The sequence below is a fragment of the Callospermophilus lateralis genome, chromosome 18, assembly GCF_048772815.1.
Source record: "Callospermophilus lateralis isolate mCalLat2 chromosome 18, mCalLat2.hap1, whole genome shotgun sequence".
In the NCBI taxonomy this organism is placed as follows: Eukaryota; Metazoa; Chordata; class Mammalia; order Rodentia; family Sciuridae; genus Callospermophilus; species Callospermophilus lateralis.
In genome coordinates, this window is record NC_135322.1 from 17,772,255 (window position 1) to 17,800,228 (window position 27,974).

General features: G+C 49.1%; 1 protein-coding gene across 5 annotated transcripts; it reads right to left on the reverse strand.

Annotated features, from left to right (window-relative positions):
* Window positions 1-1,986: 1,986 nt before the first annotated feature.
* Window positions 1,987-27,686, reverse strand: Fxyd5 (FXYD domain containing ion transport regulator 5). 5 transcript variants are annotated; one of them, XM_076838526.2, is made up of 10 exons: window positions 27,426-27,686; window positions 26,699-26,759; window positions 24,832-24,912; window positions 23,976-24,032; window positions 22,099-22,218; window positions 19,702-19,776; window positions 18,861-18,890; window positions 18,704-18,778; window positions 15,673-15,718; window positions 1,987-2,102 (listed from the first exon to the last, which is right to left on the reverse strand). In XM_076838526.2, the coding sequence occupies exons 1-10, from the start codon at window positions 27,543-27,545 to the stop codon at window positions 2,084-2,086; spliced, it is 684 nt and encodes a 227-aa protein (XP_076694641.1). In that variant the 5' UTR covers window positions 27,546-27,686; the 3' UTR covers window positions 1,987-2,083. The 5 variants fall into 5 exon arrangements, with proteins under 5 accessions (XP_076694641.1, XP_076694639.1, XP_076694640.1 ...); XM_076838524.2 differs by lacking the exon at window positions 1,987-2,102 and adding an exon at window positions 15,393-15,572; XM_076838525.2 differs by lacking the exon at window positions 1,987-2,102 and adding an exon at window positions 15,393-15,572 and having other exon boundaries at window positions 22,099-22,215; window positions 27,426-27,683.
* Window positions 27,687-27,974: the final 288 nt, after the last annotated feature.

Below are 27,974 nucleotides of genomic sequence, written 5' to 3' on the forward strand. Positions count from 1 at the left end.
AAACCAGGGCTAACTCAAGTGCCTGAGATGGAGAAATGATACCACGAAACTTAGAATGTCAGGAACAAAGAGAAACAACAGAAAGGTTAACTATCTAGGCACATAAAATCAACTATTCTCTTCTTTAAGAGAAAAAGAAAAATAATATTTTTTGAAAGAAGAAAAATAATATTGTTTAAAGGATTTTCAATGAATGTGTATGTAACATGTGGCATCTATAACACTGTGTGGGGGAGAATAAAGGAACCTATTAGTGGTAAGTTTTCCAGGGGTAAAATATCATTTCCAGGGCTGGGGCTGGGGCTCGGTGGTAGAGCACTGGCCCAGCACGTGTGAGGCCCAGGGTTGGATCCTCAGCACCACATAAAGATAAATAAATAAAGATATTGTGTCCATCTACAACTAAAAAATATTTTTTAAAATATTGTTTCCATGTACACTGTGAAAAGTACAGTATGCATTTTGTAATCCTTAAAGTTACCATTAAAAAACTATGCAAAGAGATGTAAAAAAATCAATAGATAACTCAAAAATGGAATGCTAAACATGCTTAAAGAAGTCAAAAGAAGTCAGGAAAGTAAAAAAAAAGAAACAAAATAAAAAGAAAACAAACAATAAGTTGGTAGGCCAAACCCAAACACATCATTAATTTCATTACATCAAATTATTAATTAAATTAGATTTAAATTATCTAAGTACACCAATTAAAAGACAGAGATTATCAAGCTAGTTTTAAAAAATTACCCAACTGTGCACTCTCTACAAGAAACTCTCTTTAAATATAAGGAAATTCATATGTTAAAAGTAAAAGAATGAAAAAGATATACTATGTAAACATTAATAAAAAGAACCCTGGAATGACTTCATTAGCATCAGATAAAACAAACTTCAGAATTCATATTGATGAAAGGGTTGATGACAAAGAAAACGTCACAGTTCTAAGTGTATTCAACAGAATGGTAAACACGTGACCTGAACTGACAGAAAGGAAGGAGAAGAAATAATTCCACAACTGCAGGTAGAGACCAGCTCTTCCCTCTCAGTAACAAATAGAACTAGGAAGAGAAAATCAAGGATGTAGAAGGTCTATATCATGGATATAGAAGAGCTTAATGAGATCACCAGCTGAATGGATCTAATCAACAGTTCTGTAACATTTCACCCAACTGTGAAAAAACAATCCTTTTTACATCCCCGTGGACTAGTCACCAGGATACACTGTCTCACGCATCATAAAACAAGAAATTGAAAAGGTGGGAAATCATACAAAATGACATTCTTTGACCACATAAAACTACACCAGAAGTTAATAACCGAAAGTTAGCAGGAAAATAAATCTTCAGTCACCTGAAAAACAGGACGTTCCAGAAGCATCCATGGGTCAAAGAAGATGTCTCAAGAGAAATTGAGAAATATTTTAACAGAAGGAAAATGAAAATCAATACCAAAATTTGTGGAATGCAGTTAAAGAAGTTTTGGGTTGGAAATTTATAGCATTAAATTCTTATATTAGAAAAGAATAAGGATCTCAGGTCAATAATGTAAGTGTCTATCTTAAGAAACTAGAACATAAAGAAGAAAATAAACCAGAATCAAACACAAGGAAAAAATTATGATGAATCAAAAATCATAGAAAACAGAAAAGAAACAGACAACAATCTATGAAAACAAAAGCTGGTTCTTTGAAATGATGAGTAACGTTTAGAAATCTTTATTATGGCCAAGAAGAAAGATAAAAATTCTTAATATAAGGTTGGGAAAAAAGATCTCAGTACAGACCTTACAATTATTAAAAGGGTAATAGGGAAATATTAGGAATAACTCTATACACATAAAATTTAAAATTTGGATAAAATGAGCCAATTTCTTAAAAACCACTAGTTAGCAAAACTTACCATCAATGCCTTAGGCAATGTGAGTAATTATTAAATAAACTTCATATGTAGTTAATAATACAAATTTTAAAATCTCCAGGCCCACGTGGTTTCATCAAAGAACTCCATAAACAATTTAAAGATGAAAAATCACCAACTTTTTAACTTCTTTCAGAAAATACAAGAAGAAGAATATTTCCCAGCTTGCTTTATGAAGGCAGAATTATCCTGAGGAAAAAAAAAAAGTACAAATAATAAGAAAACTAAAAGATTCCTCATGAATGTACATGCAAAAATATTCAACACAAGGGCTGAGGATGTGGCTCAAGTGGTAACACGCTTGCCTGGCATGCCTGAGGCTCTGGGTTTGATCCTCAGCACCAGATTAAAATATATATATACATATATATACACACACACACACAACACAATATTAACAAAGAATTGACCTTCGCATATAAAGAATAATAAATTATGGCTTAGTGGGATTCATACTAAGTAGTTTCAATTTTTAAAACTCAATCAATGGAGCTGGGTATGGTGGCAGACACCTATAATCTCAGCAGCTTAGAAAACTGAGGCAGGAGGATGGTGAGTTCAAATTCAGCCCCAACAACTTAGTGAGGTCCTAAGCAACTGAATGAGACTCTGTTTCAAAATAAAAAATAAAAATGGCTGGGGATGTGGTTCAGTGGTTAAGTGCCCCTGGGTTTAATCCCTGGTGCAAAAAAAAAAAAAAAAAAGAAAAGAAAAGAAAAAAAAGAAAAAGAAAGAAAGAAAACCAATGTTATCCACTATATTAATAATCTGAAGATTAAAAAAATGATCATAACAATAGAAAAAGAAAAACAGTAGCAAACTATGCATAGAAATGAACTTCACCAAACTGATAAAGAGCATCTCCAAAAATCTTCCACCTAACATCTTACTTAATAGTGAAAAATAAATGCTTTCCCCTTTAAGACTGAAAAAAGTAAAAAAACGGTCTACATTTCTTTCAATATCTTATTGGAAATCTTAGCCAGTGTAACAAGGTAATAAGTAAAAGGCATTCATATTAGAAAGGGGAAAACTGTCCTTATTCCCAGGTGGTATGTAGAAAATAGGTGGAAATTAAACAACACACTTTTAAATAATTGGTGAGTCAAAGGGGAAAGCCAAGGGAAATACAAAATACACTGAGAGAAACAGGAGTCAATATGCAGCATGTTAACACAGGATGCAGCTTCACGGGGCTTAGAGGGACATTTATACTTGCAAATACATAGAGACCTCAAATCAATACTCTAACCTCCCATCTAGTGGGCATGGAGTGCTATAACAAAATGCCTGAGGCTCAGTGTCTTTAACAACAGGAATTTGTTTTCTCGCTCTTTGGAGGCGGGTAAGTCCAAAAGATCCAGGAGCTGGGTGACTTGGTTCCTGGCTTAGAGAGGGCCTGCTTCTTGCTGTCTTCGTGGGCTGCTGGGGAACAGCAAGCTGGTCCCTCCTCCTAGTCTCAGACAGACACTGACTCCACGAAGCCCACACCCTCAGGACCTTGTCTAACCGACCTCCCTCCTTAGCTCCCAAGGCCCCTGCTCCAACTGGTGTCCCATGTCACAGGAGGGGTTAGAGCTTCAGCATAGGAACGGAGGTGGGGACACAGGCATTCCGTCCATAGCACACCTTAAGCACTGGAAAAATAAGAGCAAATCCAAAACTGTGAAGAAGGAAGGAAATAATAAACTTCACAGTGGAAATGAATGGAACGGAGACTTAAACATACCAGAGAGAAATCAAGGAAACGGAGCACGGATTATTATTATTATTTTTAATATTTTTATTTTGTTTATTTTTATGTGGTGCCGAGGATCGAACCCAGGGCCTCCCACGTGAGAGGCGAGCGCTCTACCGCTGAGCCACAGCCCAGCTCCAGGATTATTTTTTTAAAATTGACAAAATTTTAGCGGGATCGACAAAGAAAAAAAAAAAAAGAAAAAAACTCAACTTACTAGAATCAGAAATGGAATTGGGGACTTTACTACCGACCTCACAAAAATGAAAATCATTAGGAAGGAATACTAGAAATAATTGTGAGCTGATGAATTATGGGATTTAGATGGTGTCTTGGTCTGCTTTGTGTTGCCACCACAGAATACCTGACACTGGGTAAGTTATAAAGAAAAGAAATTTATTTTTCACGGTTCTGGAGGCTGGGAAGGCCAAGATCAAGGGGCTGCACCTGGTGAGGGCCTCCTGACTCGGTATCCCCTGATGGAAAAGTGAAGGGCGCTGAGCTCAGGTGACAGGATGCAGGTGAACCACTCCTAGGGAGCGACCTGAAACAGTTCTCAGGGCCTCAGCTCTCCTTAGACCCCACCCACCAACCCTGCTGCCCTGCGGGTTAAGGGTCCAACACGTGAATTTTAGGAACACATTCAAATCATAGCACATGTATAAATTCTTTGAAAGACATAAATGAATGATTGAAATTGACTCTAAGGAAACACAATAGATAATCTGAACAGACTGCCCATAAGTGCAGAAGTTGAAGAGATAATCAGAAACGTATCCCTCCCCACAGTGACATCCAGAGACAGAAGGTTTTGAGGGAGGACAGAAGAGGTTGGGTGCCTAGCAATCAGACAGAGGAGGCAGGTTTATTGACCGCAGGGTTCAGAGGTGGCTCTCGCCTTAGAATTCTTCCTTGGAACAAAGATTTGGGAAATTCTTTGAACTTTATACCCAGTGCCAGGAGGGGTTTGGAGATGCACCTAAAAATAGTTTTCCTTTTTTTTTTTTTTTTTTTAATTCTCAGAAAGTGCTTTTCTTAAGGCCAGACAGGGAGCTTATAAGTCTTTATGAAGAAAACAGAGATAACATCGTTTTGTACAACAGCCTTGCAGACTAACTCACACTTTTCGTGTGCAAACCTGGCATTTACAAGAAAAGGGAAACTACCAACCACAGTAACCTCTGCAGACATCCTGCGGATCTGACAAGAAGAGAAGCTTAATCATGGCAAGAGTCTTTGGGGTGGGTGGGGGGTCTCTGGCCTGCTTCAGTTTCACTGGAAAATTCTTCCAATATTTGAAGAATTAATACCCATTCTTCTCAAACTCTTGCAGAGATTAGAAAAGGAGGCAACACTTCCAGTTCATTCTACAGGGCCAAGGTTACCTTTTTACCAAAATCAGACAAAAGAGATCACAAGAAAACTACAGACGCATATCTCCTAAGAACAGAGATGCCCAAAATCCTCTACATAACAGCAAACCAAACCTAGCAAAATAAAGAGTTACACACCATGGCCAAATGGAAGTTATTCCAGGAACACAAGAGGAATTTGAAGATCAATTAGTATAATTGTTAGACCATGATGCAAAGAAAGGACCACCGACTCCAATTGAAATCAAATTAAAGCAAGCTTGTAATTTCGACCGGCTGGGCTGCCTCTCCCAAAAACCGTGGGAACAGAAGACTTCAGAGAGGGTCCTTATCTGGCCAGGGAAAGCCAGAATTTATGAGGCACCACTAAAGTTTCAGAGAGGGCTGCTATCTGGTCAGGGAAAGCCAGGCATGGGTAATTCAAGGCACGGGCAGGCATTCCAAGCAAGTTCAGAAATCACAGAAATTTGTAGTAAAACCGAAATTAACTTTTCATGACTTTGTGGCAAGATGACTCCCAATCTTAAGAGGGAATTAGACTGGGTTTATCAATAATATATCATATTAATAGAATTTAAAAAAAAACAAAAGCCACATGATCATTTTGATACAGAGAAGGCCTGTGACAAAATCCAACAGCCTTCCGTGATAAAAAGAAAGCCTTCAGTAAACTAGGAACAGAGGAGAACTTCCTCAACATGGTCACGGGCACCTCTCAAAAACCCAGCTTGGGATGGGGTTAGCCCAGTGGTACGTGCTTGCCTGGCATGAGCCAGGCTCTATCCCCAGGAGTATAAGAGGGGACACAGACAAAACCCCCAAGTCACCCACATTTCACATGGTATTTAATAGTGAAAGACAGAATTCACTGTGTCCACTCACACCACTTCTACTCAACATGATAATAAGGGCTCCAGCCAGGGCAGTTAGGCAAGTAAAAGAAGTAAAAGGTACCCAGGATGGAAAAGATGTAAAACTGCCTGTATGCACAAAGGATTTTATCTTGTATATAGAAAATCCTAAAGATTCTACTAAAAAAAAAGTACTGAATATAATAACAAGATCAGCAAGATTTCATGATGCAAGATTAAATATGAAAATCAATTGTATTTTTATATACTTGCAAAGAACAATCCAAGAATAAAATTAAGAAAACAATTACATCCAAAATAACACCCAAAAGAATAAAACACTTAGAAATATATGTAACAGAAATAAAAAGAAATGAAAGCAGATACAAATAAACGGGAAAACATCCCATGTTCATGGATTGGAAGACTTAATAGTGTTAAGATGATAAAACTCCCCAAGTGGATCTACAGATTTAATGCAATACCTATCAGAATCCCAGCTAATTTCTTTGTAGAAATGGATCGGCTGATTCTAAAATTCCTATGCAATTCCAAAGGACCCAAAACAATCTTGGAAAAAAAAAAAAAAAGCTGGAAGATTCAAAGTTCAGGATTTCAAAACTTACTCCAAAACAATAGTAACAAAGAACAAGGCTAGTCATAGAGATAGGCAGAATTGAGAATCTAAAGTCAGTCCCGGTATCTGTAGCCTGACTTTCAACAAGGATTTGGGGACTATTAAAGGCAGGGAAAAAAAATAGTATTTTCAACAAATGGTGGTTTGACAACCAGATAGTCACATGCAAAAGAATGAAGTTGGATGCTCTGCAAGAATTGATCCAAAATGGAGCAAGACATAAGGGCTAAAACTATAAAACTCCAAAGAGAAAACACAGGGTAAATCTTCATGACCTCGTTTATGGCAATAGATTCCTTTCCCCCTGAATGCTGTGGATCAAACCCAGGGCCTTGTGCACACTAGGCAATGCACTAGGCTGAGCTACAACCCCAGCCCCAAACGGACATTTAGATAGAACACCAATACAAAAGAAACAACAATAAAAATAAATCTAGCTTCACCAAAATTAAAAATAAAAACATTTTGTGCTTCAAAGATACCATCAAGAAAGCAAAAAAAAAAAAAAAAAACCAACTCACCAATTGGAAGAAAATATTTATAGATCATATATCTGATAAGGGTCTTGTGTCCTGAATATATAAAGAATTCTTACAACTCAATAATAAAAAGACAATGATTTTTAAAAAGTGAGGAAAGATTCTGAGTAGACATTTTTCCAAAGAAAATATATCTATGGTGAATCACACATGAAAAGATGCTCAACAGTGTTTGTCTTTAGAGAAATGCAATCCCAAACCACAATAAGAGAGCTCTTCTCACCCACAAGGAGGACTGGAATAAAAAGTCAGATAACGACAAGCCTTGGTGAGGGTGTGGAGAAATTGGAGCCCTCGTGCACATCCATCGCTGGCGGGTAAAATGGTGCAGCCAATTTGGAAATCAGTCTAGCAGTTTCTCACACTGCTAAAAATAGAGTTGACCCAATGATTCTATTTCCTAAGAGAAATGAAAACACATGTTCACCCAAAAACTTGTGCCTGAATATTTATTGCATTATTATTCATAATAGCCAAGAGGCCAAAGTACCCCAAATATCCATCAACTGAAGAATGCATAAATGAAATACACTAAAACCTTACAGTGGAATATTATTAAATCGTAAAAAAGGAATGTGGGGCCGGGGATATAGCTCAGTTGGTAGAGAGCTTGCCTCACATGCACAAGGCCCTGGGTTCAATCCCCAGCACCACAAAGAAGAAGAAAAAAAAAAAAAGGAATCTAGTACCAATACATTCGACCTCAGAGATGCACCTTCAAAACATTATACTCAGTGAAAGGAGCCAGTCAAAAAAGGTCACAGATTATATGAAATGTCCAGAATAGGCAACTCTAGACACAGGGAGGAGATTGATGATTGCTTAGTGCTTAGAGGGAAATGAGGGAACAGGGAGATGGCTAATTTCAGGGCATGGGAATGATGGAATGTTTTAAAATGGATTATGTTGCACACATTGTGAAGGCCATTGACTTTAAGTGTGTGAATTGTACGGCGTGTGAATTACATTACAATAAAGCTGACAAAATAAAGGTTTTGTCCTTTCCGTGATAGAAGCTGTCCAGTGCAACTCACCTGCCATCAGGACACTTGGGGATGGTCCTGAGCAATGGAGCCGTATCAGGACTCAGCGCGGGTCACTTCTGTTGGAAGTCTGGGCATGCGGCAGTCACGCCAGTCAGATCAGCTTCCGTCCTTGCTGTGAGCCACACAGGGTCCTCTTAGTGGTCCCCACAGCTATGATGCTCATGATCCCACTGGGCGAGGACGACGGCGGGGGAAAGAGGCTGAAGGAGACCCAGGGGATGGTCATCCCGTCCACCTGACCGTGAAGATCCTGAAGGCGCTCTCTGGTGTGCGTTCACAGGACGCAGATTTCCTTTTCCCGTGGGGCAGTCCGTCTGCATTCCTCTGTCCCAGGCTCTCCAGTGACCAGTTGTCAGTCAGTTCCTTCGGGCACCTGAGCACCCGGCCAGCACATGACGGAGGCAGACCCACACTTGTGGACATCTTTCCTCCAAGTCATAGTGCCACCAGGTGCACGGCTGATCAGGAAACACTCCTTCCTTCGGGGGTGTCCCATGCAAGGCCATCGGGCTGCAGCTGCCCACCCGTGTGTGATGCCTGCAGATCACACAGAACTCTGTGGGAACCATCCTGAGATTTTCTTCCTGTGACAGCTGGTCCTAGGGAACTGCTGGCGAGGCCATATGAGAGCGTGCCATTTGAGACAGAGGCCGTGCAAAGGCATGAGCATGAACCACTTCTCCTGCAACTTACCTTCAGGACCTGCCGGCTCCCAGTCTAGGCGACCCCAGCTCCATTTGACCCTGGAGTGCTGTCGTACTTGCTGCTCACCCAGTTCATGGCTGGTTGGGTGAGACAATACCAGGGCATGATGGGTAGCTCAGGCCACATGGTATCTTGGTTGCCCAGAGTCCAGCCTTCGGTCTCTGCTAAGGCCCAGGAGAAAGCCAAATGCTCTTTCTCAACAGCAGAGTATTTTCAAAGAAGGGTACGGCCCCCCACGATCTAGAGGTCCAGAGTGGGGTTCACCTGCAAGGCCTTCCAGGATACGCAAACAGCCTCCCCATCCGCCACAGTACAAGCTCTATTGTCTCGGTCCCCAGCTGACATGGGGCTTTCTCTTATTCCGGGTCCCATCCCAAACTGACTGCCTTTGGGGTCACTTGGTAAATGAGCCCCAGCAGGGCTCCCAGAGTAGCTGTATGTTGACTGCGGAACCCAAAAGGGCCCCTCAGACACTGGGCTTCTCTCTTAGCATCAGCAACATTTCCTTCACTTAGGAAGGGCTCTCCACCTGCCTCAGATCACTGGACCCCAAGAACTTTCGCTGAAGTTACAATCCAAGCTTTAGCAACTGTGGGAATCTGTCCCTATAAAGCTGCTGTTGCTATGCGTGATGCTAAAGCCCACAGGGAAGGAAATCAAGAACAGAAAATGGAGGTAAGTTCCGGGAGAGGAAGGAACCAGCTGGAGCCCACCAGGATAAACAATCCCATGTTGGTTTTTGTGGCCTCTGTCCTTGGTGGTACAGTGTCCTACCAGAAACAGGGCCCTTTTTCACAGGCCTAATCATACCCACATGGCCCAGGAGTTGGATAAGCTGAAGAAGGAATGAAAAGGTGGAACAATTGAGTCTTGGTTGCTGCCTTCCATCTACAAGATGAGCTGGCAGAAAATTGGCAAGTGGGTGTCATCTACAAAATGAGAGGTGAAGTGGCTGCCATTTCCTGGGCCACAGGAGACATCCTACCATAACCAGAGACTGGTAGCCATAGAGGGAAGGGAATTCTGGGAAATGTAGTTTAACAAAGCTAAATTAACACAATACAGAGCCATCTCAGACCGTGTTTAATCAATCTCCCACCATCAGGAGCTGGAGTCAGCAATTCCCCAACCCCCTTAAAAGCAAATATACCTCGCAGCTTTGGAGGTCCCTCCCAACACCGTGCACAGTCGAGTTTCGTATGAAAAATCAGGTTCCTTCCAGCTAATGTGATTTGGCCTCGATTCATCCAAAACAACAAGACAGAATTATACTCAGGAGCCTGGCTGAATTATAAGAGCCTCTCCATTAACTCTTGGCAAGAAATTTCTCCCCTGATGTCAGAGTGGAGGAGGAGAAGGCTTCATTGCAGAACATGATGCAACAGAAAGTGTCCTGGGCCAGGAAGGGTTTGGGCAGCCGAGAAGCAGGCCTTGGGAAGCACAGAAGGTCCTGCTGGAGAGATTTCTACCAAGTGGGAGATTCAGGGTTGCTGTGCCCTGCAAGTCTGAAAACCTCCCAGTCTTAAGTCTTTTCCTTTTAGATTGGGTTAACAATGGCTTGAGCCCCCATCTCCTAACTTGGGGGAAGCTCAGTGCCCTCCTCAACAAATTCCTAGAGCCTGTGGTTTTCTCTGATGTCAGCCAGGTTGTCCTGGACTCAGCCAAAGGACATTTCTTAGTTTCCTTTGCAGATAAAGGTGACCAATCAGAAGTAAGTGGCAGTTTGGGGGAGGACATCTTTTTAAGAGGAGCGGAACCACCTCGTGTTACCTTTGCTGCCCCACAATGTTTTCCCCTGGAGTTGGCATGATGGCTGAGAACCCTGCAGCTGTTTTGTGGCCAATGAACAGGTGAGCCAAAGTGATGTGTTTTCCTTCCTACAGAGGCTACAAGGGCCAGTGTGTGCCTCTTCTTGTCCTCTTACATTTCAGTTAGTGGCTTCTGCATCATCTTGAGTCCCCCCGCAAGTTCCACTGGTGCAGTGGGAGAGGAAAACAAGCCCTTGTTGGAAGCCAGAGATTTGGTGACTGTCAGATTTAAGCAAAAAACGATCTGGTCGGATCCGGGGATTAGAGTCCATGACATCTCTGGAAAGGCTAATGGAGTGGGCACGAGACTGAGATCCTGGAAATGATCCCCAAGATATGACCCAACTGACTCACCAGGGGCGTTTCTCCCTGAATCCTAATCAGGAGCCGCCGCTGGACACGTCGCCTTCAGGATCCTGTTGCTCTGCCTGAGGTCAGGGGTCAGGAAGTCACCACCACCCAGAACAGAACTGCCTTTTGGGTTTTGATTTCTTTGTGTCTAACTTCCACGTGGTGCAGATCTCAATTGGACAGTTGGATCCACTCTGACGGGTGGATAAGGAGGGGTAACCCGCAGCACTGTGAGGGTACAGGACATCTCAATCCTTCAATGACTGCCTCTTGGCAGTCACCCCGTTCCGTTGCTGTGGACATAAGAGAGCCAACATCATAACAGTAGAGGCAACCACTACTCTGGCTTTTGTCACCATTGATTCGTTTTGACCTTTTTTTTTTTTTTTTTTAATGGTCTTGCTTTTTATCCAGGCTGCCCTTGAATTCCTGAGCAATCCTGAGTGGTTGCCACGGTGCCCAGCTTCAGTCTATCAGTTAGTTCTGCTGATTCCAGAACTTCAGGTCCATGGGTTGAAACGGTCTGTGCTCTTTTCTATGGGGCTTCCTTCCTGCAGATGAATGTTTCTGAGATGCATCCATGTGATCGTGTGGATCCGTGTTTTTTCCTTTCACACTCGGTACCCAGAGACATGAAAAATTGTGCTCTATATGTGTAATAAGAATTATAATGCCTCCCACTGTCATAAATAAATAAATAAATAAATAAATAAATAAATAAATAAAATACCAGTTTTCTGAAATAATTATAATCAATTTATTCTCCTGGGAAAAAATCCAGTGCGAAAATTCCAGTTGCTCCATATCCTCTTCAGCACTTAGAATCGTCAGTCTCTTTAATTGTAGGGGTATGTGGTGCTGGTTCATTGTGATTGTCATTTGTCTTTTACTGATGGTTAACGATATTGAATATCTTTCACATTTATATTGGCCATTTAGATATTCTTTTTGTGGGCATAATTGCCTTTTTCCATTTTTTAATTTGATCTTTTTAGATGTTCCGGATAGGAGAGTGTCTTTTGACATACATACGTGGAGTGTAACTTCTTTTTTTTGTTTTTTTGGTACTGGGGATTAAACCCAGGGACAGTGAACCACTGAGCCACATCCCCAGGCCTTTTTTGTATTTCATTTAGAGACAAGTTCTCACCAAGTTGCTTAGGGCCTTGATAAGTTGTTGAGGCTGGCTTTGAACTTGCAATCCTCCTGCCTCAGCCTCCTGAGCCCCTGGAATTACAGGCATACACCACTGTAGTCGGCTAACTTCCCATTCTGGGGGTTGCACATGATGTCGAATCACACTGGTCGTGGTATTCACATATGAACACAGGAAACGATTGCCTTTTTATGACCACAAGGCAAATGACTGGATGCTGGAGTGGTGTAGTCAAAAACAAAACAAAAACAACAACAACAAAAAAAAAAAAAACCCAAAACAAAAAACTCAGTCCCTTTCCAATCATGCTAGACTGCAGAAAACAGCCAATTATGGAGAAAGGTTCTCTCTTGGTCTTTCAAATCTTCCAGGAGGGACTCTGTTTAGAAGAGCTGGATCCATGTTCTGAACCCCAACTCAGGATCCCTCTGGGAAACATAGCTTTGTCATCTCCATCCCCTGGGGAGCTGGGATGAGGGAGGTCTGGTCCCTGAGCCCCGCTTCCAGTTGTCCACAGGTGAGCTGGCGTCTCCCACACTGCCGGGCATTCTCCTGAGCTGAGGTGGTAGCAGTGAGCTGATTTCAGGTCCCAGACGATATTAAATCACATTGCATTGTGTCACCAGAGAATCCGTCACATTGCATCACCAGAAACTAGTTTGTATGCAGTTCATGATCCACTTTACTGATTTCATCCACCAAATGATACAAAGGAGAAAGTGTCTATAGAGAAAAGAGCCCACTGTACCCTGACTTTGAATTAACCACACCCTGGCTTTGCCCTTGGCTGCTGGAAGGTGATTGCTAGGCCCTTGAAAACCTCTGTCTGGGTGTGTGGCCTTCTTTATATGGGGGCCTTGGTTCACATCAGCTGGTTCCTAACAAGGCAATTTATGGTGGGGGCTTTGGGTCACAAGGATCAGCAACACCTCTGAAGGGCTGGACGCTAAGGTCAGCCAGATGGGAAGTCAATCATGTCTATGTGACCGAGCCCAGGTACAAACTCTGGACCCAAGGCTTGAGTGAGTGGGCAATATCCCTGGGGAAGTTAGCATCGTCCACAACGCTCCCCTCTGGGCAGGGACAGGGAAGCTGTGTGCTGGGCACTCGCCCAGGCCCTTCCCCATGTGTCTCTCTCCCTGGTTGATTTGAATGCGCTTCTTTTCCCCGTTGTTAACCATGACCATGAACCTAACGGCATTCAGTGTACTCTGAGCCCTTCTGGCAAATCATCAAACCCAAGGATGATCTTGGAGGTCCTCAGACCCACAGTGGGTACCAGAGGTGAGGGCAGTCTCAGGCCTCCCAACCTCTGCAGTGTCTGGGTAGTGGGTACTGACCACACCCTGAGATCAGATGGTCTCCCTGGCCCAGCTAGACGGGCCTCTGGCTCGGAACCCTCGGTCAGCATCTTCTTGTCCAGCTAGGACACAGCAAGACTCTGACTTCATTAGTTTTCATGAGATTCATCTTTATGGGTGTCTTCTATTTATATCAAGCACTATTGACTTTCTATATATGACTGTGCCTTTTAAAATAAATTTACTTAAGTTAAAAAGGGAATTGGTCTTTTTTAAAAAAGTGATGAATAATACAGGGTGTGTGTGAAAATTGGCAAAAGAACATGCAACAACTGAAGATTGGGAAATAATACCCCACAAACATCCCGCATGCTGGTGTGGCCGCCCAGCCGGGGGCACCTGCGCTGCCAGCAATTCCTGGGGTCAGAAGCGGTTTTCCCTTCCCCACCACAACCTTCAGCAAGCCCTTCTCTGGTGATTTGCATTTATTTATTATTATTATTATTATTATTATTTGTACCATGGATTGAACCCAGGGGTGCTTTCCCACTGAGCCACATCCCCAGCTCTTTTTATATTGTATTTTGAGACAAGGTCTCTCTGAGTTGCTTAGGGCCTCACTAAGTCGCTGAGGCTGGCTTTGGACTCCTGATCCTCCTGCCTCAGCCTCCGAAGCTGCTGAGATTACAGGTGTGAGCCATTGTACCTGGTGCTGCTTTTCAATGTTTTTAAAAAGCAACCTGTGATTAGAAATACACTTTATATCATCACCATGATGTATATTGTTAGGGTAAGTCATGTGAAATCACTCTTTCTGCATATCAAAAATATTTGAATGGTGACATTTTCAAATGGTTCCATTTAATATGCATATATGACTATAAATAGATCCAGATAGATGATAGATAGATAGATGACATTTGTACTGACTGGGTAGGCATCTATTCTGATTAGTAGGTGGTGGATGTCAATTATAAAATATTTTTAGTATCTCTCATACTAGCTGTGTAGTCTTCCCTTGGTATTCAAAGGACCCTCTGAGGATATTAAAATCTGTGGATGTTCAGATTCCTTCCATAAAATGGTGTGCAAATATATATATATTATTTATTAATTATATATATTATTTGCATATAAATATATTTTGCAAACATATTATTTGCATATGATCTATGGACTACTCCCACCCTAAATCATCTCTGCACTATTCATAATACCTGATGCAATATAAATGCTGTGTAAATAGTAGCCACACTATATTTTTGAGGAAGATCATGAAAAGAAAAGTCGGATATTTTCTTTTCTGTGCCTTCCTTCTCTCCCGTCTGCAGCTCGTGGCTCAGTAAACCGACGTGGTGGCTGAGCCGTCTGGGACCTGGATCTCTCTCCTCTCTTGGCTTTGGCCTGGGCCGGATCCGGAGCCGGGTGGAGGCGCCTGCCTGCCGGCCGCACCTCCGAGGCCCGCCCTGGCCTGACGGCTGAGCCCCTCCCCAGGCTTTGGAGGCCGCGAGCCTTCAGGAAATCCTGCTGCAGACTGCGTGCCTGGTCCACCGCTCCGGGTCCCCAGGGGAGCCCCTCCAGGCCTGCAGGGCACTCGGGGCAGACACAGCCCTGCGTGCAGAGGTCATTGCGCCCGGGGGAGGGTGGACAGCGCGCAGGGGCACTCGCGTGTGAGCCTCCTCGAGGTGCAAGAGGGATGCACGGCGCGGGGGGTCGCCAGGCGAGGGGGTCTGCATTTGTGTTGGGGGGAGCTGGCCCTGGACACCTGGACCAGGACAGGGGTGTCGCATGGACCGCAGACAGACTCCAGTCGGACTCACTGCCGCGGTCGCCCACCACCTGCCATCTCCCCCCCCCGCCACGCCCCTCCCTTCCTTCCCAGCCTCCACTCCGGAGCCCGGAGCCCCCCGCCCCGCTTTGACTTTCCCTCCAGGGTCCCCAAGGCCAGCCCCGTCGCACGATCGAGGCCGCGGGGATGGACCACGTGCTTTATTTTGTCCCAACAGAGCGGGTCACTCAAGGGGCGGTGCCCAGGGAGCCGGCAGCCCCCGGCGGCAGCGGGCAGGAGGGACTCGGGTGTCGGCCCAGGTCTGGCTCCGTCCACGGGGTCTTCCCTCTCAGGCGGGGCTGCTTCTACTGACCACTCTGTAGGCTCTTGGAGGGAGGGAGGGAGGAGGCTGGGTGCCCGGCACGGGTCGGGGCTCGCTCTTGGAGTCCCCGTGGGGTTGGTGGCCCCCACTTCTTATGGACTCACCTGCGTTGATGCCGGCACAGTCGGGACAGCTGCCTGCACTTGCCACCTGTGGAGACAGAGGAAACGCGCCGCATGGACCCTCGTGTGTGCTCTGGGGACGGGAGAGGCTGGCGATCCTCCTGGCAGGAAGCACCCAGGTAGCTCCATAAATAAGCGACAGAGACAGGCATGGGAACAACCCAGGGAGGAGCTCCCCCAGCCCCCAAATGGACAGGCCCTTGGAAAATGCAGACTATTTTGTGCATTACTGATTCATTTACCTACTGTGTCCAGGTACTGATGGGGTGCCGGAAATACAGTGAGGAACAAGAAAGGAAGGAAAAAATAAGCCCTGACCATATAGAGCTGGCTTTTCTAGTAGGGGAGACCAGCAAAGAAAAAATCACTAAGTCAAATGTATAGATGGTGCTATAAAGTAAAAAAAAAAAAAAAAAAAAAAAAAAAAAAAGGACTCAGTGAGGCCCAGGAGTTGGGTACATCCACATGGACCTCCCTGGAAGATGGCATGGCCACCGAGGAGGTGACATCTGGGCAAAGACTTGAAGGAGGTGAAGGGGAGCCAGTTGGATATGTGGACAGTGTTCCAGGCAGAGAGAACAGTCAGCGCAAAGGCCCTGTGGTAGGACCACTTGGATAGGCTCAAGGAACAGGAAGGAGGTCAGAGTGAGCAAGGGGGAATCTTAGCAGCCAAGGATGACTTGAAAAAAGCTAACCTGCTCCCAGCTGCCACTTTGCCTCCCCCAATCCTTGCTTGCCTCCTTTCCTCTCCCTGGCTCACTCTGCCCCAGTGCCACTGACCTCCTCCTGCTATTACTGCAACAGGCTCCCTCAGTCCTGCCCCGGGACTTCACACCTGATGCTCCCTCTACCTGGGTTGTTTGACTCAGTTCCAATTCCTCCTCCTCAGAGGTGCTCCGCCCTGGCCCTCCGTCTTGGCGCTTGACAGACATCCTTTTTCTCTTTGCACTCTGCTCATTCCAGAATCTACTTGCTTATCATCTCCCCATCAGCCATGAGCTCCCAAGGACAGGGGTCAGGGCTGCTTGTCACCACTCTGCCCCCAACATCATCCAGCACAGGTCGGGCATAGAGAAGATACCCCAAAATATTTGTCAGTGGAAAAATATGTGGCCCCAAATCCAACACCCAGTCTCTGCCCTCGCTACCTGGGTCCAGGCCTTCCCTGATTCCCCTGTGCTGTGCACCTCCGACAGAGGCCAATCCTGCCTTTTCTTTTTCTTTTTGGTACCTGGGATGGAAACTGGGGCACTTAACCACTGAGCCACATCCCCAGCCCATTTTTTGGATTTTATTTAGAGACAGGGTCTCACTGAGTTGCTTAGGGCCTTGCTAAGTTGCTGAGGCCGGCTTTGGATTCCTGAGCCTCCTGCCTCAGCCTCCTGAGCCGCCGGGATGACAGGCGTGTGCCACCGCGCCTGGCTTGCTTATTCTTATTAGCGTTCTGCTGCCCATCTTCAGGCAAAAACGGTGTGTCTGTGCCCATCTTCCTGATGAGCAAGGTGGATGCGAGAGGCCTTTGGTATGGGTCCTAGAGAGACTATAAAAGGAGCAGCCCTTGTGTTTTATTGCACACACAGAATTTAAATATATATATATTTAAATCAGCCTCTCTCCTTATTAGCCCCCCTTTGCCCCCCTTACTCACCCAGCCTGGGGCCCCAAGAGGCACATGTGACAGGCCACCTCCCCGGGGCCCAGCACCCTCGACCTCAGCACTAGGATGGGGGGGGTTGGTTGCCGCATCCCTCCACCTGTTACAGGGAAGCCGTGGCTGGGCCCTCTCCTGGGGCCACTGCTCCTGCCAGAGTCCCTTGCTGTGCTTTGGACATGTTCTGAGGTGTCCCTGGAAAGGTTCATGTGTCAGAAGCGCGGTCCTCGGTGAGCCGGTATTGAGAGGCCGCGGGACCTTTAAGAGGTGGGGCCTAGTGGGGGGTAATGAGGTCCCTGGGGGTGTCACCTTCAGAAGGGGTGAAGTGACACTGATCTCTCGGGGTCAGCAGTTCTCCAGAGGGTGGGTTGTAATAAAGAGACGGGACGGGCCCCTCCCACCCTCACTTCCTGTTCTATCATGTGATCTCTCCTCTCACCCCCACTCCCATCATGATACTGTCCACCATGATGGGATGCGGCCAAGTGGCCCTCACCAGAGGCCAAACCCATGGGGCTGCCTGATCTGGGACTCAGCCTCTAAAACTGTAATATAAACAAACCCCTTTTCTTTGTAAGTACCCCCACTCAGGTATTTTGTTATAGCAAAGGAAAAGAGATGAATATCTCTTCTTTTAGACCTTCAGTCAACCTTGTGAGGGTCCATCTGTCACCTGTCATGACCCTGACTGTCACAGCTGCCAACGGGTAAGCATGGGAAGATTTTACGGAAACAATAAACTCTTGAAAGGGTCACTACTCTGCAGCTCCAGGCCCCTATTCTAGTTCCACTGGGTGGCTGTGGTGGCTTTGGGGGTCATCTGGCCCTCCTCCACCTTCTCCCTACCCCATCTTGTTGACCCCTTGTCCCCTACCAGGTCTGTGCACGGGTTTCCTAACCCTCCCTCCCCACATCCCTGTTCCCTGCCATCTCTATTTCCTGACTTCTCGATGAAGCCAGCCCTTGTGACATGCTTTGATCCACAGAAGGTGGCAGAAGTGATAGTGGCCAGTTCCGAGCCTGCAAGCCGTCACCTCACGGAGGCTGGGAACGCGAGGTGGAGGATCAAGGGGCCCCTAGAAACACCGCTCCCAGCTCACAGTAAACGGGCCACACGCATGGGTCAATCCAGCCACAGCCAGAAGAGCCGCCCAGCTGAGCCCAGCCCACATTGCCCAGTGGCAGCCATGGGGGCCAGACAGACGCTCATCTCTACGCCTTGCTCTCAGGGAGGCTCAGAGAGCTGCCTGGTCCGGAGCAGCCTTTCCCAGGGACCTTCAGGAACCTGACCTTCAGACGCAGTGCGGGTCAAAGCCTCCCCCAGCCCGTCCTGGTGCCCTCCTGCCCACGCCCCGTGCTCACTGGTGAGGATGACAATGCCCGTGATGAACAGCACAGCTGCCACCAGGAGTCCCCGCCTCCGGAGAGTGGCCTCATCTACAGAGAGAGAGAAGTGGAGGTGGACGACCAGAGGGGCCTCTGGCTTTCCTTCTCCCACATCTTCCCAGGATCAACTTACCGTAGTAGAAGGGGTCGTCCTCATCCGAACCTGGAAGAGACGGACAAGGCACACGTCAGAGTCTGGCGGAGGCTTGTGGAGTGAAGGATGAATGGCAGAGTCAGGGAGCAGATCCACCTGGGTCTCTCCCTCTGCCTGTCTGTCCTCACAGTGAGACCCACAGTCCTCACCAGGCCCACGATCTGGCTCCCACCACCTCTCTGAGTGCCCTCAGTTTTCCCCTGAACCTGCTTTATTTTTCTGGATAGCAAAGTAAAACCACCTGCTGTGTATTATCACGATTATTATTTGCTGTCTTCCCCGCCCCCGGAATGTCAGCCCCTGAGGCGGAGATTCTGACTGTCTGTCTTGTTCGCTGCTGAACACCCGGGCTCCCAGAACGGTGCCTGCCATACACAAGTTTCTCAACGAACCTCTGCTGAATTAACAGAGGAATGGGCTGAGTGGGCCCAGCCTTTCCACGTGGGGTTGAGCGGGCAGGAAGTGGAGGACAAGATTGCCAAGAACCAGGGCTCCTGGCGGACCTGCAACTGATCTCAGTCACGTGAGCAAGCTCGGCGGAGACCAGAAGAACCACCCGGCTGAGCCCAGCCCGTCTCTCACATAATTGGGAGCTAAATAAGCGATCGCCTTTCCAGCCACTGCGTTTTGGCGTAGTTTGGACGCACACGCCTTCATCCCTTGGTTCAGACATGACCGTGTCCCCACCCCCTGCCCAGGCTGGGAGTCATTCACTACCCCCACGGGCGTGCACTGAGGACGCCTCTGTCCTGAGCTCGTGCAGGAAATGCATGGTAACTGGGAAATGACCCCTCTCTAGTCTGGGAAGGGAGTTACTGACCTGGTGAGCTGGGGGTCAGGGGGTCCATCATGACGTCTTTGCTTGGGGATGGCCTCCCAGTGAGCTCTGCGGTGCCTTTGGTGGGAGACAGACAGATGGACATCATTGCAGGCCCCAGATGGGGAGAAAGCTCTCCCCCAGTCTCTGCCCCCGGTGGAGGGGCACAGCTGTCCCACCCTCCACCTGCAGGGACCAGAGCAGCGGTCTGCACCTGCTGGTCGCCTGCAAGACCCGCCCCTGAAGCCCTGGCCCTGCCTTTGATGTTCCCTTTAAGTGAGTGAACGGAGCCACTTTCCAACTGTGTGGCTCCAGCTTCTGAGGGGCTGGACCTGTCAGGTGCTCTGCTTCAAAACGACTTTTCTGACGCTGCGTCTTATTTCTTCCCCGGTCATTTCTGACTTATCTTCTCAGGTGGGTCACACCCTCCTGGGCAGGATAAAGGGCCCCCCGCGAGGCACTGGCTCAGCCACCCTGCATGCCCAACATCTCCAACATCCCCCAGAGTCCAGTGGGTTCCCAGACACAAGAAGTCAATCCCCCAAAGAAAAGCTCTGCGTCCCCACCCTCGTTAAATATGGACCCAGCACCTTTACTTTGTGCATTATTTTTACGTGGTGCTGAGACTCGTACCCAGGGCCTCCCACGTGCCAGGCAAGTGCTCTACCGCTGAGCCACGACCCCAGCCCCCACCCTGGCTCTAGGAAGCACCCACCACCCCACGGTTCCCCCAGCTTTTCAGCACCTCGCCCCTTGAACATGGCCTGACAGATGATGAGGGGATCCTGGGGAAAGCCTGGTCCAGGGGAAGATATGAGCAATAGAGAGCCCCCTCCCCGTCCATCTAATCCCATGGTCATGACCCGTGCCCGCTTGTGACCTGGGTTATGACTAGGGGACCCCATCTGGTTCCTCCCTGGGAGTGATGACTCTGAGGGACAGCAAGCCCCTGACCCCCAAGGTCGAGGCAGTGCGGCCTCCGGGAGGTAATTAGGGTTTGATGAGGTCATGAGGCTGGGACCGGAGGCCGCTGGCTTCCACCTGCACAGACCTGGGAAAGACATGGCAAGAAGGTGGCCATCTGTGACCCACACAGGGACCCTGCTGCCACCTCCATCTGGGACTCCCGCCTCCAGGACCATGAGAGAGAAATTCCTGCGGCTCAGGCCCCCAGCCTGTCATCCTTTGTCACGGCCACCAAAGCAGACTACGTCACAAGGGGAGCTAGGAAGCTGGGGGCTGGACGTGGGCAGAAGCCATGTCCCCACAAGGTGCCCAGCAGGATGGAGGAGGGAGAGGCCCTGGGCAACCCTGAGGCTCAGCAGCGCCTTTTACCCCTGGACTTGAAGACCCCATCGTTGCTGCTGATCTCTGTCCCATGTCCCAGGGTGGAGGACTGATACACAGAGCAACCCAGGCCAGCAAAGACTCCAGAGTAAATTGAATTATCAGCTGGGAAATGCAGGCGCAGCTGCGGTCTCCCAGAGGGGCCTTTTGGTGCAAAATGGAAAAGCTTCATTTCCCAAGAGACTTTATTTTCATCGGTTGTGAAAGTGTTTCCATAGATTCTGTAGGAATGAGATGTTCTACTGTCACCACTAGAAAATCAGAATATTTATGAAGATGGACAAGGGAAATGATGTGGCCCGGGAGGTGGTGCTCTTGTGCGGTGCTCAATCTGTGCACTGTGCATGCCTCTCAGCCCAAGTGGCCTAAGCTAACCCTAACCCTAACCCTAACCTTAATGAGGGTCAATTCTGGGCTTTGGGCTGGAGTTAAGGAGAAAGAAATTCTCTGTAGATACCGAATTATGAGACCAAAAGGAAAAAAAGAGGGAAGACAACACAGTCAAGAGCAGGAGCGATTCAGTCTTAATGACAGTGCTTAAGCCCCTTGATCCAGCTATGCCTGAAACTGTTGACCTCCAGATTTCATAGAACTTACATAGCTAATAAACCTCTTTGTTTTAATTGGTGTTCTATACTTTGCAACTGAAAAGTTCCTTCCCTCACAGGGGGAGAGTGCACACAAAGGGAGCATCAACAGACAGTCATTTCCCAGCACCAGCCTGTGACGGGGTGCACAAAGGAGGGTCACCAACTCCACTGCTTTGGGGAAATGCTGCCTTCCAGAGGCTGCCTCATGGGACGTTTGGTGCAAATGAGCTTTTATGGAGGTGCTGAGAAGTCTTGCCATCAAGATCCGTGTTTAAATTTAACTCAGAGTTCCCTAAATATCTTTTGACTACACACCAAAAAAAAAAAAAAAAAATTTTTTTTTCCTTAAAATGAATTAGCAATTCCCCAAACAGGTGCTTGAGACTCGTACCCAGGGAGACGCTGACCTAGATAGAGAATTAAGCAAGAGCTGGAAGTTGCTGCTCCCAGTCCCGGGCTCTACCTTCCTTGCTGCTCGTGAGCGTCCCTCGGTCTGTCACGTCCATTCCTGTCCCTGGGTCTGTCACGACCATTCCTGTCGGCTTCTGGGTCTCCGTCCTGTTCTGGCTTTGTGTTGTTTCTACTCAGGTCAGAAGAACACAGAGGGGAGGATAAGAACTGAGTGAGCCGGGTGTGGTGGCCCACGCCTCTAATCCCAGCAGCTCAGGAGGCTGAGGCAGGAGGATCACAAGTTTGAGGCCAGCCTCAGCAACTTAGCAATGCCTATGTGGCTCAGTGGTTAAGCACCCCTGGGTTCAATCCCCAGTATGAAAGAAAGAAAGGAAAGAGAGAGGGAGGGAGGGAGGGAGGGAGGGAGAGAAAGGGAGAAAGACCTCAGTGAGCCCGTGACGTGCAGGTCTGTAGAACGCTATCTCCCAGCCTCCATCAATTTGGCATAAATCAAAGGTGTCAGTATACTGTAGGCGTCACTGTGGGGCCAGGCAAGGGGGACTGTCTCTGCATGCAGCCAATGGTGTGGCCATTTGAGGATGCAACTTTTAAAACAAATTTAAATGTTCATGACCTTCACTCCATAGCATCCTGGATCAAAGCCCTGGCTCTGGAGCCAGATTTCTGGACTCCAATCTCCGCTGTGGGTCGGTCTTGCTGTGAGACCTTGAGCAAGTTGCTTTGAGCCTCTGTTTCATTATCTGTAAGGTACAGATAATGGTAGTTTCTATATCAGGGTTCAGTGAGGATGGTGCATGTAAGTGCTGTGTTTGCTCAAAGGTAAGAGACAAGGCTGCTCATTGTGGCACCACGTGTAGCAGAAAAAACAGGAGCAAGCAATGAGCATCGGGAGGTGTGTGCCTATATTCACTGCAGCCCTGGCACACTGGAATACTAGACAGCAGAGAAGAAGGGCAGCATGAGTTTTTATGATGTGAGAACAACTTCCATACATACTATTGCTTAAAAAAGAGAAAGCAAGGCTGGGTTCGATGGTGCATGCCTGTAATCCCAGCAGCTCAGGAGGCTGAGAAGGAGGATGGCGAGTTCAAAGCCAGTCTCAGCAATGGTGAGGCGCTAAGCAACTCAGTGAGACCCTGTCTCTAAATAAAATACAAAATAGGGCTGGGGTGTGGCTCAGTGCCCCTGAGTTCAATCCCCAATACTCCCCCCACCCCACAAAAAAGACAAAACAAGTTGCAGGACATTCTTGCGATATCCTTTAACTCATAGAAATACACCAACAGTATATTTTCTGCAGTAATATCCATGTGATATCCTAGGATCGGGGAATCACCCCTAACGTTAGCTGTGGGGCCTCCCAGAGATGGAAAAAGATCAAGGACGGGTTGGGATGGGTTGGGGCAAGTTGGCAAAGGGATTTCATGTCCTCTATTTTTATTCTTTCCAAGGATAATGTGTTTAGGTACTTCGTGTCAATAATCATTCACTGAGAAAATTCAGGGGGCCCTCTTTGAATTATGTTACACTCCAAGAAAAAGTTCAAATAGTATTTGAAAATTAAAAAAAAAATAGATAAAGAGAGGAATAGAAGAAATGAGTCGGATTGGCGCACAGGAAGCGTCTGTGGGGCCCTGGTGGGGCTCTGTTCTTTGGTCTGCCTGGGAAGCCATGCAGGGGTTCAGCTGGGGTAAGTGGCCACGGCAGACCTCTCTGGGTGGGTGCTTTGCTTGGTACACGTAAGACTTCACACTGTCCAAAGTTCCCTTTGTTTTGTCTTTAAAAAGTGGATGGACGGGAGGCTGAGGCAGGAGGATGGCAAGTTCAAAGCCAACCTCAGCCACAGAGCGAGACCGGCTCAGGGAAAATAAAAAGGGGGGGCTGGGGACGTGGCTGTGTGGTTAAGGGCCCCTGTCTCCCGTCACTCACCTTCAGTAGGCTGGGTCCAGGTCTGAGGGGTGGACTGGACTTCCGGGTGGACTGAACCTGGAGTTAGGAAAGCAGGAGTCAGGGCAGAAGAGGAGGAGAGTGGAGGAGGCCAGGAGCCAGATCCGGTTCCCGCAGCAACTGCATCTCGATGTCAGGGAACGGCCTGAGCCTCCTGCAGTGCTTTGGAGGTGCCCGGGTCTCCCCGGACCCCAGCAGCCCTCCTCCTGCACCAGCCACCCGAGTGGTTCTTCAGAGGACGAATGCTGCTAGTTGGCTTCATTGGGACTCGGAGATCCTGTCTTAAGAAATTTCCCAAACCTCTGACCGCCAGCCAGCACCCAGCTGCCCTGATCAAAGCCTCCTGGAACTTTCTTTGGGGACCATCCTTCCCGGACTTTTGGACCACTTTTTTTCAGAGGTGCTGGCACCAGTCATGGTGACCGTTGACCAGGGGACCCAGGCCCACCAGTCAGCTTCCTGTGCCTGCAGCCGTAATGATCAGCTCATAGTTGGGCACATGACCTGAGTCTGACCAATGACAGTTCTGGGACATCTGGTAGATTGGGGAGGTGGAAATTCTCTTGTCTTTGGATTCTTAGCAGTCCTCTCGGGGCCATGTTGGCCGGTAAGAAGATAAGCCGACGGAGAATGGAGCCAATCCAGAGAAAACAGAACCAAGAGGTAAGTTCTCGATGGCAACATTTGAGCACCTAGACCAAGCCATGCCTGAAGGTCTATCCTTAGTCTTTTGAGTCACATGAATCCATAAATTCCTACCTGGTCTAAGTTTGAGATTTGTGTTGCTGGGGTTATTGGCACTGATGGGGTGTTGACCCATCTGTCCCTCTTTCCTCACCTGGGACTTGCGTCGGGCCATGGGTGCCCAAAATAGCTGGGTCCACTGTAGAAATGGATGTGGTCTCTTCCAACGTCTGTCCTGGGGAACCAAGGAGAGGTCAGAAGGGAACCTCAGGCCCCCCTTCTCTTGTCTTCACTTCCACCCTGCCCGACCTTCCCAGACCTTGGGGGCGACTCCAGAGGTCCTGGGTGCTGGAAGAGCCATCCAGCTGTGGCTCCTGGACGTTTTCAAGCCGTGCCAATGTCCCAGGACCCTCCCTCCATGCTGACTCCTCACCCAGGCTTGTGGGACCCTCTAGTGAGCCAGGAGCTAGAGGCACAGGCCCTGGATTCAGGACTCCCAACGCCTCGTCGCTGTGTGACTTGGAACCAGCGAACCCTCAGGGGTCTAGTCTGCAGGGCGGGGATAATGGCAAGATCTGCCTCATGGGGCTTCGAGGAATGAGACGGCGCCCGGAAGGTGCCCCCACCGCCTGCACGTAGTTGGCACTACACGTGTCCGCTGCCCTTGCCCGGCTCCAGCCTCTGCCCCTCCCTGGGTGACCTCTATTATCCAACATCCCCTCCTCCTGTGACCTAGATGTCACAGGAGGCTCTCCCTGGCTCCTGCTCCTACGGTCTGTTCCCACCCACAGTCGGGGGAGCCGGGGACCTCCTGGGTCACATCACGACGCTCCTGGCCTGAGCCCTGCACCTCACTCTGGGTAAAAGCCAAAGCCCTCACCTGGCCCGTCATTCTCCACTCCCTCCGGCCCCCAGCACCCCCCGAGCTCTTCTTCTAGCAACTCTGCCTCTGCTCACCCCAACTCGGCCACTGGCTCTTCCTGCTTCTCCCCAAACTCCCCAGAGAACGTTCATCCCCAGAAACCTGCACGGCTCCCCCTGCTCTTCCAGCACCCGACCTCCCCTCTCCTCTCTCCAACCTCAACCTGAGGCTGAGGTTGGCTTTGAACTCGCCATCCTCCTGCCTCAGCCTCCTGTCCATCCACTTTTTAACGCCTTAGCACCCTCCTCTCTTTTCCCCAGGGCACTGACCACCCCCCAGCATACCATACAATTTATTGATTGGCCAGTTATTGTCTGTCTTGCCCCCAGAAGCCTGCGATTCCTGTTGCACTCACAGCCGTTCCCTCCACGCATAGAAGACCTGGCACACAGTAGGGGCTCAACAAATGGCTGTGGTGTGGTTGGAAGAATACATGAACATCCAGGAGAAGCGGGGCTCCTTTGGTGAAGCAAATGATCTGGATTCTGGCAGACGCGGGGCTGTGGCAACCCCAGGTCGTCTACCCACTAGACTCTGGCACAAGGCACTTCTGCCCACTGTGCCTCAGTTTCCCCATCCATAAACGGGGCACAGCAACATGTATAAGTAGAGTAGAAGTAAGGCCTCCGTCGGCCCAGGTGCAAGCACCTGCCACTCAGGAAGCATCGGCCATGGCTACCGCCCTGGAGACCCTTCTCAGGCGAGGCTGGGGGTTCTCCTGGCCCCAGCGTGACCCCCTTTGCCTGGCAGCTCATTGTTAGGGGACCCAGGGATCTGCTTTACTGGGAGCCCAGGTTTTCTGGCTGCCAAACAGAAAACGGACACCAGTCTCCAGGCCAAATCAAACTCAGCGAGTTCTTCTTGGAGGTGAGGTGGAGGATGCTCAGCAGGACCGGCTCTGGCCAGACTCTCTGGAAGCAACCACCCAGGTCTGAGGTGCCCAAAGAAGGTGTAACCCCAGAGTGCCCAGGGATCTCTACTTCCCGATGCCAACTCAGGGGAGGGGGCACCATGAGGTGACAGGAGAGAGCAGCCACACTCCGGGGCCACCCACCCACCCACCCCGCAGCACACTAGGGGCTCCAGGGCAGGGTCTTACCTCTGGTGGGGAGAAAGAGGCCGAGGACGGTGAGGAGACACAGGCGGCCAGAGGGCGACATCTACGGGGTGAGTGGGAACCGGGGTCAGAGAAGCGCGCCCTGCGGGGCAGCCCCGTTCTCTCCCTGGATCAGGACCCCTGGCTTCCAGGACCCCTGCCAGCAGCCACCGGGAGAACTGGGAGGATCTGGAACGTGGAAGTGCCAAGCGACACCCTCCAAAGAAAACAAGAAGCACCGGGCCAACCTGGTGTCCCAGCAGCACACAGGGCACAGGGACACCCCCAGAGCAGAGAAGCCCCTCCGTGCGCCTCCAGGCCGGCAGCGATCCTCACAGGAATGGATGGCAAAGGCGCAGGGCGGGCCGGGGTCTGGGCAGGGTGATGGGGCCACTCTCTGAGGCCCAGGAGCCCGCAAGTAGTGGAAAGAGGAAGAGTGAGTAATGCCTCCTGATCGCAGGGGAAAAAGTGAGTTGGTGTTGGGCTGCGCTGCGGCCCGGGCGACCGAGTGCTGGGGGGATCTGAGAGGGACCGGTCTGAGGGATGGAGGCGAGCTGGGGAGACTGAGGCCGGAGGAGAGGAGGGAGCGGGCGTCTCGCTAGGAGAGGAGGTGAGAGGCGAGGGCGTGAATGGGACGCGGGGAGGCACCGCCAGGCCAGTCTGCTACCCACCTGAGCCCGGCGCTGGGCAGAGGGGCAGCGGCTGGAGGTGGATCGAAGAAGGGACTTACGTCAGCGTCGGGGGTCGGGAGCCCGCAGCCTGGAGGACGAGGACCGCGGCGGGAGAGGCGTCCGGGCGGAGGGTGTGGCCAGGGGAGCGCGGGCGGGCGGGGATCGAGAGGCCCAGTCATTTCCTCTTGGGTTTCCTGACTTCAGAGCCGGTGGGAGCAGGAGGGGCAGGCTCAGGGCGACGTGGGGCTGGGTGGGCGGCGGGGCCGGGTCTCCGCCCACCCGCGCTGGCCTTGCTCGGGGACGGATGCGGGACCAGCTGCGGGACCAGCTGCGGAACAGGGGCTGGCAGGTCGCGCGGGTGGGTGGGGCGCCTGGCAGAGGCGGGAGGACCAGGACGGCCCCTCCCGGGGTGTGAGGGAGGGTGCGAGGCGGAGGAGGAGGAGGTGTCTGGGGCCGGGGGTGGGGCGCAGGGGGACCCCTGTAGGCGCGCAGGGGACAGCTGGCCCAGGTGCGCTCAGCCCCACCTCGTGCGCCCACAGATGAGGACACGCAGACAGAACAGGGGACACCAAGTGCACATTTATTAAGCTCGAGACGTGGACGTCGAG

Bases quoted from the DNA above. Each gene is read 5' to 3' on its own strand.
- Fxyd5 (XM_076838524.2), bottom strand. From the start codon at position 27,545: ATGACTGGGCCTCTCGATCCCCGCCCGCCCGCGCTCCCCTGGCCACAC. The intron at 22,219-23,975 runs GTGAGTGACGGG...TTCTGACCTGAG, and splicing joins CTGGACCCAGCCTACTGAAG to TAGAAACAACACAAAGCCAG. The intron at 15,719-18,703 runs GTGAGCACGGGG...CTGTCTCCACAG, and splicing joins GGGCATTGTCATCCTCACCA to GTGGCAAGTGCAGGCAGCTG.